General features: G+C 36.5%; 1 protein-coding gene across 1 annotated transcript in view; it reads left to right on the top strand.

Moving 5' to 3' along the window:
• The window catches only part of LOC136041600 (GTPase Era, mitochondrial-like), a 52,801-nt gene extending 38,266 nt beyond the window's left edge, over positions 1-14,535 (top strand). Inside the window, exons 6-7 of the mRNA XM_065726303.1 lie at positions 4,676-4,856; positions 14,333-14,535. Coding sequence (XP_065582375.1) covers positions 4,676-4,856; positions 14,333-14,511 — 360 coding nt within the window. The 3' untranslated portion in view covers positions 14,512-14,535. The remainder of the gene's footprint in view (positions 1-4,675; positions 4,857-14,332) is intronic.
• The last annotated feature ends 568 nt before the right edge of the window (positions 14,536-15,103 follow it).

Below are 15,103 nucleotides of genomic sequence, written 5' to 3'. Positions count from 1 at the left end.
GATGAAAGAGACCGCTGAATAGATTCTAGAACGAACGAAAGCGAAACAACACTATAGGGTTACCACCAGAGCCCTGTCAATAGTCGAAGACTGTAGGAAAAGGATGAGTGGCCCTAAACCTATCACGAAAGAGTTGCGCAGACAAGACAAGCGCTCTGCTTGTCTAGACTGCCGCGAAATGCGGGAATAGACTGCTTTGTCTTTAGAAATAGCAGCATGCGCTTATGACACCCGCAAACTCTGCCAGACTCTCAAGGAATCGACTGACAAGAAAGCTCCTGTGTCTGAAGTTGTCAGAGACAGATCAGGAAAAGTCATTAGCTATTAAAAGGAGCGTTCGATCAAATGGAAAGGATTACTTTCAAACACTACTTAACCTATCCCCGTCATCAAGCTGGCCGCCCCAACACGAGCGGAAATGCTCAAAGCGATTAAGGCCCTTAAAAACAAACAAGCCACAAGCCAAGATGGTCTTCCCCCGGAAATATATTAGTGCCCCAAGATCACAGCGGAGCAGCTCCATGATATCCTTAAGAAAGTATGGAGGACCAACAATTTCCCAAAGGATTGGAAGATATCAGTCATCCTCCCTTTTTACAAGAAAGGTGATAAAACTGAGTGCAAAAATTACCGGGGAATAATTTTAAAATATTGCAATAAAAATGTTTGGGATTATCCTCCTTCACCAGTTCAAGGGGGTAAGGGAGAAAAGAACTCGTGGAAATCAAGCCAGTTTCCAACCTAGTAGAGGCTGTACTGACAATCTTTTTGCACTCCGCCTCATTATACAGTAGTTTGGAAGGTGATTTGCCGCTGATTCTGATATTTCTGGACTTCGTTTCCGCCTTGGACTTCTTCACTCGCCAAAAAATGTAGAAAATTCTTGAAAATGATGGAATGCCCCTGAAATTTTTGAACTGCTCAGAGCATACTACAAGTGCTCATGAACCGAATTCGAGTTTACTGAGAAGATACTGAAGAATTTTTGGTTGAATTTGGAATAAAACAACGCTGCGCCCTGTCTCCGACTCTGTTTAACTACTGTATCGATTGGGTCCTTGAAAATGCACTATCTTCTCATCCAGGAGTTCAGATTGGACAGAACCTTTCACTTGGAGACCATGAATACGCTGATGATATCGGAATCCTTTTGGACTCTGAGAAAGCTCAAACTATGCTCGATGATGTAGTTACTTGGGCAGATCGCGTTGACTTGAAAGTTGGCTTGAAAGTACAGGAACAAAATTTATGGCAGTAAGTCAGACTTGTCCTATTTCGTTCGCTGTAATTCAAGTACAGCTGGGTTACTGTGTGGGGCCATATTTATGCCAATATCTCGTTTATACCTTCACATTATATACACATAGTTCGCTTCTTGTAAAACTTTGTTTTGATCTGACTCCATTTTGGGGGGAGTTTTAGGCTTCTTTTTTTACTATGGGACGTGTTCGTCTCCTACTAGGTTGTAGCTACCGCTGCAACCACGATATACAATACAAATTTATAGGTTTTAAAAATTCTAATCATTGCTGATTTAGGGAAGGGGTGTACGTGACTAGAGTACAGCAAAAAGGGGGTTTGCTGATTGTTTGTTACTTCTACTACTACTAACAACTTCCCGCAGAACCAAGCCGCCTGAGGCCAACACAGCTTCGCACGCTCCTCCTCCATCATATTCTATTCTAAGCCTCCCTCTTTACACCCTCCTTGGAAGTTCCCGTTTCCCTTAAATCTTTCCTTACGACATCCTCCCACGCCAACTACAGATGACCCGCTTTCCGTTTAACCCTAGACGGTTGGCGAAAAAGGACAATCTTCGGCAATCCATCATTCTTCATACGCAGAAAGTGCCCTGGCCATCTGAACCTTTCTCTCATTATAGCCGTAAAAAGCAAGATTGAATCACAATTTTGATACAGCCTGCTGTTTGAAATACGGCTTGTCGGACGGGTGACCACTGTCATCACTTTAGCTTCCAATATTCTAATCTTGGTTCGTAGACTTATCTTCTTATCCCTCCAAACTTTTTCAACTGTGAAAAAAGTACTCTGAGCCTTGACTATTCTATTTTTGATTTCTTCACTGCTCCCACCGTCTTTACTAACAATACTAGCAAGGTAAGTGAAAGCTGTCCTCTTGATCAATCTGTTCGTTACCCAACGTCACATTTTCATCTTCACTTATTCTTAGCCTTATCGAGTTAGTCCTCTTAATGTTAATTTTCAAACCTGTTCCTGCACCCTGAACTCGCAAAAACCTCCAAAAGTTCATTCATTTTGCTGACACTTTCATCTAGGATGCTTAATGCTTAAAAGTAGAAAATATTTAGCAATGACATTTTACATTGAAATTAATTAAGACTCGAAAAAACAAAGTAGACATTTCTAGTTCAGTTAATAATAAAAAGTTTAGTAAACATTTTAAAGTTTAGTAAACATTAGTAAACATTTCGGTAAGTTACTTTTTTAAAATGAAGTTAAGGAAAAATATAAACCTGCTCAAACATGTGTTTAACTGGAATATGAGTGTCCACATAGTCCATAGTACTTATTGAGGAGTTCCCGCCTTCTTTTAAAGAACCTTCCAGTTTTTATTCTGTTTATCTAAATACTCATGTTCTTGTGTATTTTTATAAATTTTCAGGAATAATTTCAGGGCACAAATTATTTCCTGGGGAGGGAATTTTAAGCGACAGGAGACATATCTTAACTTCGGAAAGATTATTTGGGAATTGCCTGAATTATCAAACGCCTTTAGTCCTCAGTTTTATAGATTATAAGCAAAGGTTTGATTCTGTTAATAGAAGAGCTTTAGCGAAGGTTTTATCCTTGCATGGTATACCAGACAAATACATTGAAGTAATTAGTACTATGCACAACAACATTCCTGCGGCTAAGGTGGGAAATGAGGTTGGCAGTTGGTTTCACATTGTGTCAGGAATTAAGCAGAATTGTGTTCTATCCCCTTTATATGGATCATTTTGATGGACTTTGTCTTAAGGAGCACAGGGAAGGTAATGGGAAAACACGGGATCAAATGGGGAGGAGAAACTTTCCTGGGATTAGACTAAGCTCTAAATTTAGATGGAAGTGTGAGCAAAACGAATAAACTTTAGTGGTTTTGTGAGTTCAGGGTGCTAGAATAGGTTTGAAAATTAATGATAAAACTAATGCTAAGACTAAGTCGATAAGGCCAAAAATAAGTGAAGATGAAAAGGTAACGTTGGGTGACGAACAGATTGATCAAGTGGACAGCATCACTTACCTTAGTAGTATTATTTGTAAACACGATGGGTGCAGTGAAAATGTCACTGCATTCAGGGTGATTTTTCACCGTCGAAAAAAGTTTGGAGAAATAGGAATGTAAGTCTTCAAACCAAGATTAGAATATTGGAAGCTACAGTGATGACAGTGGTCAAATATGGTTCCGATCGGTCCAAAAATACAAATGAAAATTTACTAAATGTTTTCCAAAGAAATTACCTAAGGATTGCTTTGGGCACCCGACTAACTGATGGTATTTCAAATAGTGGATTCTACGAAAAGTTTGGTTCAATCCCGTTTTCTATGGCTATAATGAGAGTTTGGTTCAGATGGCAAGGGCACGTTCTACGACTGAAGGATAACAGATTGCCAAAGATTGTCGTTTTTGGCCAACCGTCTTGGGCTAAACGGAAAGCAGGTCGTCCACGCTTTGGTTGGGAAGATGTCGTAAATGAAGATTTAAGGGAAATGAGAACTTTCTGGGAGGGTGTATAGAGGCAGATTTTGAATAGATTAGGATGAAGGAGGAGCGTACGTAGGTGTGCTGGCCTCAGGCTGCTTGGTGCTGCAGTGAGTCGTTAGTAGTTAGTGCTTTTTCTAATTAATTTTGGTTTGGGTCTCGAGTTCGGCTGCTTTGTTTGTAAAGTCGAAGCAGCTGCTTGCTAATTTCAGTACCCAAGTAACTTAAAAGTGTCTTTTTCAAAGGTGTCAGCTTGAAGGTGTCAAGTAACTTTTTTAAAGTTAAGATATATTTTTCTAGGTTATTTAAAACGGTAAAAATTAGAATTTAGCAAAGTTAAAAGACTCAGAACACTACGGCCCTGTGTCTACTGTAGATATATTTGCAAAAGTTTTAGTTTCATGACACACTGGATTGTGAAAAATAATCAAAGTTCAGTGCCTTTAGAAGGGGAAGGCTGGAATTAGACCCTTCAAAGGATCTTCCCGGATCATAGTCTTGACTTTGGAAACAATTCTGTAAGCTTCAGTCACCTAACTCAACTACATGTTATGATGTTAAAAAACTCTTCGTCTAGAATATTGCCTATCCTCCTCTAAGGTCTTCGATGTGAATACATTCTAAGAGCACACTGGTTATAGGTGAGAAAACGAGGTTTTCGTCAGCTAGTAGCAAAATATGAAGACGAATAACAAGTGAATATTTCGACAAGACCTCTGCCAAGTAGTCCTCAGTGCTCATAAAAACAAAATTCCTTGTCGAAATATTTGCTTGTTTTTCGTCTTCATATTTTGCTACTGGCTGACAAAATCCTCGTTTTCTCGCCTATTTGATTTTATTTGTCATTTATTGTATCCTTTCCTTTCTTGGTTTCGTACAACAAGGTCTTTGATCTGTAGGAAAGAAGAATTCAACCATTGTATTTAGTATAATGTGTACGTAATTCTTATAGGAGTATTTAGTCAAATCAGCTAAGCCGTCTCCTTGGCGGTACAGTTCGTCTCTTGTAACGGATATCGACCCTAAGGAAATAGTGCTTCAAACAGTTAAAGAAAAGCTTTTAGATCATCTACCGATGGAGTTGCCCTATGTAATTTCACCCAGAATCGAATTTTGGGACGTATCCCCCTCTGGTAAGTAACTAATCTACTCTGGTAAGTACCAGAGACAATCTTTTGCCATTTTTGTGTGCTTGTTCAACCTTTTACAGTTTTTGCACTATTTTTGAAGCTGTTAAGATGTGACTTCTATTTGTTTTTTGTTTTTTCTTTTGTGTATTTTTTTTGTTTTTTCCCCCTGTTTTCTTTGCATGTTTGGTTAATTTTAACTTAATCTTTTATTTAACTTTTGTCTCTTTGATAAAGGTTTCCAGACATGGACTAGATATATTCGGATTTCCATTATTTAAAGTTTGTTCTTTTTGTTCCACTGTTTTATTCAAATTAAACCAGTTTTTTTTTTCTCTCTTAAATTTTGGCAAAAAACTAATTATTTGTTCTGAATAAATGAGAGAATAAATAAACTACCCACCAGTTAACAAAAGAGATGGAGTATAATAGAAAAAAAAACAAATGCAAAACTCTAATTCCTCTAACAGCAACAATGAAGTAAACACAACAACTAAAAGCATATACCAACCAGTGTTGCCAACGCTCAATGATTGACCTTGAGCTTTGTTAATGGTGATTGCAAATGCTAATCGAATTGGGAATTGCAATCTTTTAAATTGAAAAGGCAGATCCGTTGGAATCATGGGAATGCGAGGAATAAGAACAGCCTCACCCTCAAAAGGCCCTGTCAAGATTGTGGCTTCTATTAGGTTTTCCATTGTTTTTTTTTACGGCAAGTCGCGTGCCATTGCAAAGCTTTGGTGGGTTGATATTTCTTAAAAGTATTATTGGTACGCCTATTTTTAGTTGTAGCACGTGTGGTGGAAACCCTGAAGGATCTATGGAATTTAAAAATTCAGATGGATAATTAACCGCTTCATTCGGTTCCAAAACTGTGTCAACTGACTTGTAAAGGACTGCCTGGTCTCGAATCTTGGTCAAAACAATATTGTTGATTTCGTGGACGTCTATATTTTTGGGTGCGAGAATCGCTCTTTCACTTAGCCATTTATTATTTTTATAATTTTTTAGAATATTCGGAAATGCTTTTTCAATCAATTCATTTTTGGTCGTCACTAAATTACAGAAATCAGCAGGTAGTTGTATACGTCCTGAAATTAAGTCTACTGGGAGCTTTCCGTTTCCAATTGCCAGCAATTGATCTGAAAATGTTTGACCAGAGTCATCGTTTTGCAATCGGACAAGCATATTTGTAGTTAATTTTAGTATTTTTACGTGTACCCATAAATTAGAATTTTTCAGGCAAGCATTCATTTCGTCTGCAGGAATTAAACTACGTAAAAATTGCGAATATACAACATTCTTGGCTTTCCCATTGTCTGTGCATATACAAAGCCGTATGTACTAATAATGACGTCATATGCAAACGCTCTTTTTACAAACAAACAAACATGCATACACACAACTCCTTTTTATATAGATAGATAGATAGATAGATAGATACAATACAAATTAACTGCGTAAAACTTGCGAATATACAACATTCTTCGCTGTCAATTGTCGCTGCATATAAATAGATTGTCAGGTTTACCGACCCTCGAACATGCAACGTACAATTGTCCATGGGAAAAACAATCAGTATTAAGATCTATACCACATTTTTCTAATGATTGACCTTAAGCTTTGTTAATGGTGATTGCAAATGCTAATCGAATTGGGAATTGCAATCTTTTAAATTGAAAAGGCAGATCCGTTGGAATCATGGGAATGCGAGGAATAAGAACAGCCTCACCCTCAAAAGGCCCTGTCAAGATTGCGGCCTCTATTAGGTTTTCCATTGTTTTTTCTTACGGCAAGTCGCGTGCCATTGCAAAGCTTTGGTGGGTTGATATTTCTTAAAAGTATTATTGGTACGCCTATTTTTAGGTTTAGCACGTGTGGTGGAAACCCTGAAAGATCTATGGAATTTAAAAATTCAGATGGATAATTAACCGCTTCATTTGGTTCCAAAACTGTGTCGACTGACTTGTAAAGGACTGCCTGGTCTCGAATCTTGGTCAAAACAATATTGTTGATTTCGTGGACGTCTATATTTTTGGGTGCGAGAATCGCTCTTTCACTTAGCCATTTCAAAATGTTTGACCAGAGTCATCGTTTTGCAATCGGACACGTAGTCTATAGGAATAATAATGCATTGCACTGCATTTCTTATTCATTTCTTTGTTAGTGGCTGGATTCATCAATTTAATATTAAAGTGATAGCCATCGGCTCCATCCCAAAAAATGATAGGATATTGTAGGGCATCGTAGTATCGATGAATTTCAGCAATTCTTAACAACTGAGCGTTTCGCTTATGAAGAATAATATCTCGAGGTAAAAACTGATCACCGACCATAACGATTGCCACTTCGTCGATAGTTGGAGCATTGTATCTACGCACATGTTGGCCAGGAGGCGTTTTGTCAGCGGAAATAACAATTTTATGCGTATCAGTAGGCATCAAATCGATGGCTGTTTTGAACAGACGCACTAAATTATTATTTTCGTGGAAAAGATGTTGCAATTGGGAAACGATTGTCCTTTCAACGTTGGGAGAAATTTCGCAACGTGCATTCAATTCAGAATTTCTATCACTGATGAAGTACAATTGTAAAAATTTATGATTCTCGCCTGAGAATGGTAGAAGGGACCCTGCTCTATGATAAATTTGCCCTTTTACTTTGAAAGTAGACATAAATTGATCTGGATTTTCGATTTGGGCTCCAAACGACGTCATTTGGAAAAATGAGTTGTATTTTCTGATTTTTGACAAAAAACGCTTAGATTCTGACGTAGTTCCAGTAAGGAAAGTCTTCAATGGCTCTGGTGGTGCAGCCAATAGAGGAAGTTTAACTTTTCCTGAGGCGGAACACATTCCCATTGTTTCACCATTGAATTTCAAGGCCTTGCAATAGGACAAATTTTAGACATTGTCCCGATTTGAACACATCTACTCAAGCTATAATCATCGACTGGGCTGTACCTGAATGCCAGGCGATAACTTTCAGGTTGCTCTGATTCTTCGGCACGCTTTCTTTTCTTACTTTCTCTATCAGCAGCAAGCCTGATTTCTTGCTGTTCTTGTGATTCCTCGGCACGCTTTCTTTTCTTACTTTCTCTATCAGCAGCAAGCCTGATTTCTTTCTGTTTTTGTGATTCCTCGGCACGCCTTCTTTTTTCACTTTCTCTTTTAGCAGCAAGTCTGCTTTCGCGTTGCTCTGGTAGTTCCTCGGCACGCTTTCTGTTCTTTCTTTCTCTATCAGCCTCAAGCCTGTTTCCTTGCTGTTCTTTTGATTCCTCGGCACGCTTTCTGTTCTTTCTTTCTCTATCAGCCTCAAGCCTGTTTCCTTGCTGTTCTTTTGATTCCTCGGCACGCTTTCTTTTCTGACTTTCTCTATCAGCAGCAAGTTTTTTGGCATAGACTCTTTGAGCATCTTCATCGGCTTTTGCCATTGTAAGTTCATCAGTCATTTTAAACTTAAACATTAATAGATTTCTACGTGAACATATATGTCTTAAATATCTTTAATGACGTCACCGTCATAGTAAAAATGACGACAACTAACTTCATGATTAAATATTTTTTAATGACGTCACCGTCATAGCAAAAATGACGACAACTAACTTCATGACGTCAGTCGACACAGAAACATGACGTCACCTGACAGACAGACACACAGACAGACAACTTATTTTTATATATATAGATTACAGTATTATTATTAGTAAAGACGGTGGGAGCAGTGAAGATGTTAAAAGTAGAATAGCCACGGCTCAGATTTTTTTCACAGTTGAAAAAAGCTTGGAGAACAGAAAGATAAGTCAGCGAATCAAGATTAGAATATTGGAAGCTACAATGATGACAGTGGTCAAATATGGTTCTGAAGCAAGGGGCCTCCGAAAAGCGGATGAAGATTTACTAGATGTTTTCCAGAGATATTGCCTACGGATTCTTCAGGGGACCCGGCTGACTGGCCGTATTTCAAACAGTAGGCTGTACGAAAAGTGTGGTACAATCCTGCTTTCTAGGGCTATACTGAAAGAAAGGTTGAATGAAAGATCAGGTAGACAGCTTTACTTACCTTGGTAGTATTATTAGTAAAGACGGTGGGAGCAGTGAAGACGTTCAAAGTAGAATAGCCAAGGCTCGGGATGTTTTTCACAGTTAAAAAAAAGTTTGGAAGAATAGGAAGGTAGTCTGCAAACCAAGATTAGAATATTATTGGAAGCTACATTGGTGACAGTAGTCATAAGAAGCGTGAGCGCTCCGAAAAATTAGAGGGGGATTTGCTGGATGTTTTGCAGAGAAATTGACTATGAACTGCTTTGGGTACCCGACTGACTGACCATGCTATGCCGAAAACGTGGTTTTATCCCGCATTCTAGGACCATAATGTGAAAAAGAATGGAATGGCTAGGACACGTTCTACGGATGAAGGATGACAGATTGCCAAAGATTGTGCATGTCGGCCAAGCGCCTAGGGTCAAATCAAAAACTTGTCGTCTCCAAAGGGAGTGAAAGGTTGTAAAAAGGGAGGATTTGAATAGATTGGGATGGAGGAGGAGTTTACGTAGTTTTGTTGGCTTTAGGCAGTTTGGTACTTCGATGAATTGTTTGCAGTAGCAGTAGTATTTAATTCCTAATTTGTAAAAGTGTGCATTAACAAAAGAAGAAGAAAAATACGAGGGGGAGATGTGGAATTATTTGATTTGATTAATTATTAATTAATTTGTGGGTATTAATTCAATTTACTAATGGAATGTCTTTAGGCTTTTTGAGGTTCTGAAGAGGCAAAACTAATTATTAGGAAAGCTTATTTTACCAGTATTGTGAGCTGTTGAGCTGCTCGCATTATGCCTTGCTTTTTCGCATCTATTGAGTTAGTAAATCTATTGTCGGACAAGCACACGCATTGAAACAAGAATAAAAAAAATACATGTTAAAATTGAAATTAGAGTAAACTGTAGAATATGTAAAATGGCAAATAATTAAATCGAAGTGAAAATCAAAGAAGAAAAATGTGACAAATATCGTGATAAAACTTATTTATATTCTGATATATGAAATAACCTTACAAATAACCTTATTTGTGTGTGACTAACATTATAGAAATAATATATGATAAAATGAAAGCAGAATATCCAATATGGCTACCGCATTTATTAAGAAATAAATGCGTTGTGAGATCATACTGGCTATACATGATGTGCGAAATCAAGATCGAAAATAGTAAATGAAAAGAGAAAAATCAAATTAAAAACAAAAAAAACAACAGCCACATCAGGCCTTCTGTTGCTTTTTTTTTTTCCTTTTTCTGTTCTTCTTTTTTGAGCACTGAGGACGACTTGGCGGAGGTCCTTGTCGAAATATTTGCTTGATTTTCGTCTTTCATATTTTGCTACTGGCTGAAAAAATCCTCGTTTTTTACCTATTTGATTTTTCTCTTTTCATTTATTATTTCCTTTCTTGATTCCGTGCGTAATTAAGAAATAAAGCCATAGGATTTTAGGAGTCAAAGAAGAAAACGCGGCAGGTAAAACATGCCGAAACAGAAAATTTGGGCCTCCAAGGAAACATGTTAAGAAAACAATGCGTACTTCATAATATGCAAAAAAATCTTAGTTAACACATTTTGAATGTGCTTCTAATTTACTCTGCCTCCCCCCCCCCTAATCTGCAAATATGTTGCCCAAATTATATATTTCCCAAATGTTGCTTTAGTTTCTTGCTTTCGTTAGTTTTGATTCAATTTACCAGTATAAACAAGAGCTACATAATGTGCAGCTTCAAAATTCGTCAAATTTAAATTTGTAATTTCAAGTGTTTTATATTATTTATATTATTTTATTTATATTTATTATTGTTATTTATATTAATAATTTAAAATATCGTACATAATTGATCTTTATAACATATCTGTTTCCAGTGGAAGTGAAAAAAATGGACTTGAAAAAAAGTACTCAAATATTTTGAAACAAAAACTCATTAATTGAAAAAAAAATAAGGAACGGAAAAAAAGCATCAATGTAAAATCAGAATTTTAATATCAAAATGATAACCAGAAAAAAGTTCCCTAAAAAAAAATACTCAATCCCGGACCTTGCGACTTACTTTGAGACTACTGACTTTCCTTTAGGCTTTATACACGAAAAAGAAAAAAAATATGTAGTCTCTTGAGAGCATCCAAAGCCGAACTGACTCTCATTTCAAAACTACACCAAAGAAACTATTATCTGCTATATAGCATCACGTGTTTGTTTTCAGTTTAGTGACCGACATGATTCAAAAAGTGATTTTTGACATGATTCATGACATGATTTGATTCATGATTGAAAAATTCGGTGTTTCAAAAAGAACGCCGGATTGGAATCTAATAAATTGAATTTACCACACACTTACCAATTTACACCAAACCTTGGTGTAACCTTGAAACCTTGCTTACATTAACCTTGAAAACAAAAGTACAGTATCATAAAATAATCTCAATGAGTGATAATGGAACATACATAATGAGTACACATAATGAACATACATACATATGAACATACATAATGAGTGATAATGGAACTCAGTGATAATGGAACATACAAAACAGTGATGCCAACAACGACAAATAAAATAACGCTGACTGTAACAAATAAAATCAACAATGACTCATCTTTATTTTCTGCCATATACGCACAGAGGAAGCAGCAAGCATCAAGTCAATCTTAACTTTGTTATTAGGTTTCTTCACTCCCGATGTTTGCAATGGGTGTGGATCACATCCCTGGTTTTAATCACTTATTCTATTATGATGCAGTCCATGGTACAACCCATCTTTTACTTTTATATTTTTAACTTTTTATATTTTACTTTTAGTGACTTTTTATAAATTACTGTTATATGTACTACATGATATAAATGTCAATTTTTGAAATAATTCAATGGGCGCCTGAACTCCCCACCCTGGCCTAATTTGTTCCTGATTTTCGTTTGCCATCACTGACGATTTCTGTGATTACATTTTTGATTATGATTTTTTTTTTTTTTCAAAGGTTATTTCATGATTTTTCAGGTCAAACGTAGACTATTTTACATGATCATATGGTTCAAATTATATTCCTTTATATGCACACAATATAGATTTTCCACCACTTGAGTTCTTATTCTCTATAGGATTTTTGCTAGGCCACTCGACTTTGAAGGAGTTTTTTCGGTCTAATACTTTTTTTTACCCCAATGTCTTTGATAGATATTCTGAGGGTGTCTTATCAGTTCCTCCTGTCAGAAATTATCACCTTCTATCAGCTTTCTACCTGGGCTTGTCCTTGCGACGTTTTTAAGCTGTTTTCATGTTTTTACGTTTAGCTTTCGGTTTTCCGTGCATAGATTTTGACAATAATCTATATCTCATCCTGTTAACCCGAACACGGTATTTTTGGAAAATCCAAAAATCATATGGGTGGGATATTTTGAGGGGATCACACATTTAAAAAATAAGTGAAGTAAGTATTTTTCCCTAATTTAAGAAAAAAAACAACCTCTTAAATAAGAGTATTTTGCTTCTGTAAATCTTTTGGCTTCCATGAATATAAAACCATCATGTCCACGGGAAAGTAAATTATTTTTTTCTATTTTTCACGTTATAAAATCAAGGATGATACATCCATGGGATCTAAATATCGTTTTTTAATCATAGAATTTTTACGTCCTTGCGTAAAAAACGTTTTTTAAATCATTGGATTCTTGCAGTCAAGAGGCATATATGTGTCTGAGTTTTAAATGTCAAACTTATAAATGCCTGACATAACTTTTCTGTTTTTCCAAAATAAGGATATTCATCAATCAAACAGTTCGTGGTAACGAACTGTAGTAAGGAGCGATCCGGCTCAATAGTAACCAAAACTCTAAAAAATTGAATTTTGATATCAATAGCTACATCAAAAGAATCGCATTTTAATGCTGATTTTAAATATATAAGTTTCATCAAGTTTAGTCTTAGCCATCAAAAGTTACGAGCCTGAGAAAATTTGCTTTATTTAGGAAAATAGGGGGAAACACCCCCTAAAAGTCGTAGGATCTTGACGAAAATGAAACCATCAGATTCAGCGTATCAGAGAACCCTACTGTAGAAGTTTCAAGCTCCTATCTACAAAAATGTGGAATTTTGCATTTTTTGCCCGAAGACAAATCACGGGTGCGTGTTTATTTGTTTGTTTGTTTTTTTTTTGTTTTTTTTTCCCCCAGGGGTCATCGTATCGACCAAGTGGTCCTAGAATGTCGCAAGAGGGCTCATTCTAACGGAAATGAAAAGTTCTAGTGCCCTTTTTAAGTGACCAAAAAAATTGGAGGGCATCTAGGCCCCCTCCCACGCTCATTTTTTTCCCAAAGTCAACGGATCAAAATTTTGAGATAGCCATTTTGTTTAGCATAGTCAAAAATCATAATAACTATGTTTTTAGGGATGACTTACTCCCCCACAGTCCCTGGGGGAGGGGTTGCAAGTTACAAACTTCAACCAGTCTTTACATATAATAATGGTTATTGGAAAGTGTACAGACGTTTTCAGGGGGATTTTTTTGGTTTTGGGGGTAGGGTTGAGGGAGGGGGCTATGTGGGAGGATCTTTCCTTGGAGAAATATGCCATGGGGGAAAAAATTCAATGAAAAGGGCGCAGGACGAATCTGGTCACGTTAGAAAAAAACGTCAAATTAAGAGCTTAATATACAATGCTGGGTGTTCGGAGCCTCTCTATTATGGAGTATAATTTGAAAATAACACAACTATACGAGCGATAAAACATATATACCACAACCATAACTACTGCTAAGAGATAACACAACTATAAAGCGAAAACAGGTGAAAACTAACGGGAAAATAAACGAACTAAGAGGTGGAAGGGGCCCAGAGAAAAACTATAATCCTTTTTCAATTTTGAGCCTAACTTCCGCAAAGGAGTAATAATGTCAGAAGCCTCGAAATACCGAATTATTTTCTTTTCAAACAGTTCGTGGTAAGGAACTGTAGTAAGGGGCGACCCGGCTCAATAGTAAACGAAACTCAATTGTTTTTAATTGTTTTAAAAAATAGAATTATGGCAAAGAGTCATACTTTAGCGTAAAGAGCGTGGGACTGCGGAGGGGACAACCCATTTCATATACGGAGTAATTTCTGTTCGTTTTAAGTTTTAATGTCGCTCCTTACTTTCAGTTAAAAAAACTAGTTTTTTTTATTTAATTACCCAAAGAGGTCTGTATGTCACACCAAAGAGCAAAAGAGAGATTACTCTCCCATAATTCAATCGAAAAAAAGCGAGATTTTACTATTAGCTTACATTTATGACGTATTTCCCTAAAACTCCATATGTTTTTTACGTACTTGTTTTTTGGCACATATTAAATCCGATTTTTTTACTTTTAGGTCACTAAGGCCCGTTTTTACCTTTTCACTTGGCTGCTGCTTAAAGTAGCAACTATGATAATTCTTTGTTTCATTCTTCATTTCTCTAATTTTTAGGTCTTCTGTCTCTTGTTCTCTCCCTGAGACCGAAATCAAAGCATTGGGTGAAGTTGATTGTTGGTTCAGGAGGCGCAAGGATAAAACAAATTTCACAAGAAGCTGAACAAGATCTTAGAAACACTTTCCGATATGACGTGAGACTGAAAATTATTGTTGAGGATCCTAAATCAAAATAATAAATTTGGTATTCAGTTAATAAATTATCTACTTGCTTTTTGATTTACACCATTTTTTTCAATAGGAATTATAAATTCTTTTGTTTTATCCATAAGTAGTCCCCCATGTACTTAAGTTCAAAAAACGTTTTAACGTCCCAGGTGTCTGTGCAGGATCAAGAGCTTCATACCCGTACCACTCTCCTGGAAATTTAGCCAAATAGCCTAGCCATACATTAGATATTTAAAAACTAGGCTTACCCCCCCCCCCTCAAAACAACCTGATATTTTATGTTTCAATATAAAATTTTATCACATTTTGTTGTGACGAATTACCTGTATGCGATCGTTATAATGAAAAATACTCGTTTGGTTTAGGCTTCAGTTGCTTCTTGTATAACGTCATGATACTATTTTCAGAGCAGAAGATCAATGATTGACTGTAAGTTACGGATAATGACCAATTATAAAAGCAAAAAAATCGAACAAGTTCACTGTTTTTTTAGTTTTTTTTATGTCCCAGGTGTGAATGCAGAGTGAGAGCCTTCATACCATGCCCCTCCTGGATTTTTAGCTAAATAGCCATACAACTGGTATTTAAAAACTTGCCTAA

Source organism: Artemia franciscana, unplaced genomic scaffold, assembly GCF_032884065.1.
Source record: "Artemia franciscana unplaced genomic scaffold, ASM3288406v1 PGA_scaffold_30, whole genome shotgun sequence".
In the NCBI taxonomy this organism is placed as follows: domain Eukaryota; kingdom Metazoa; phylum Arthropoda; class Branchiopoda; order Anostraca; family Artemiidae; genus Artemia; species Artemia franciscana.
This window is presented reverse-complemented; position numbering and strand designations above follow the sequence as displayed.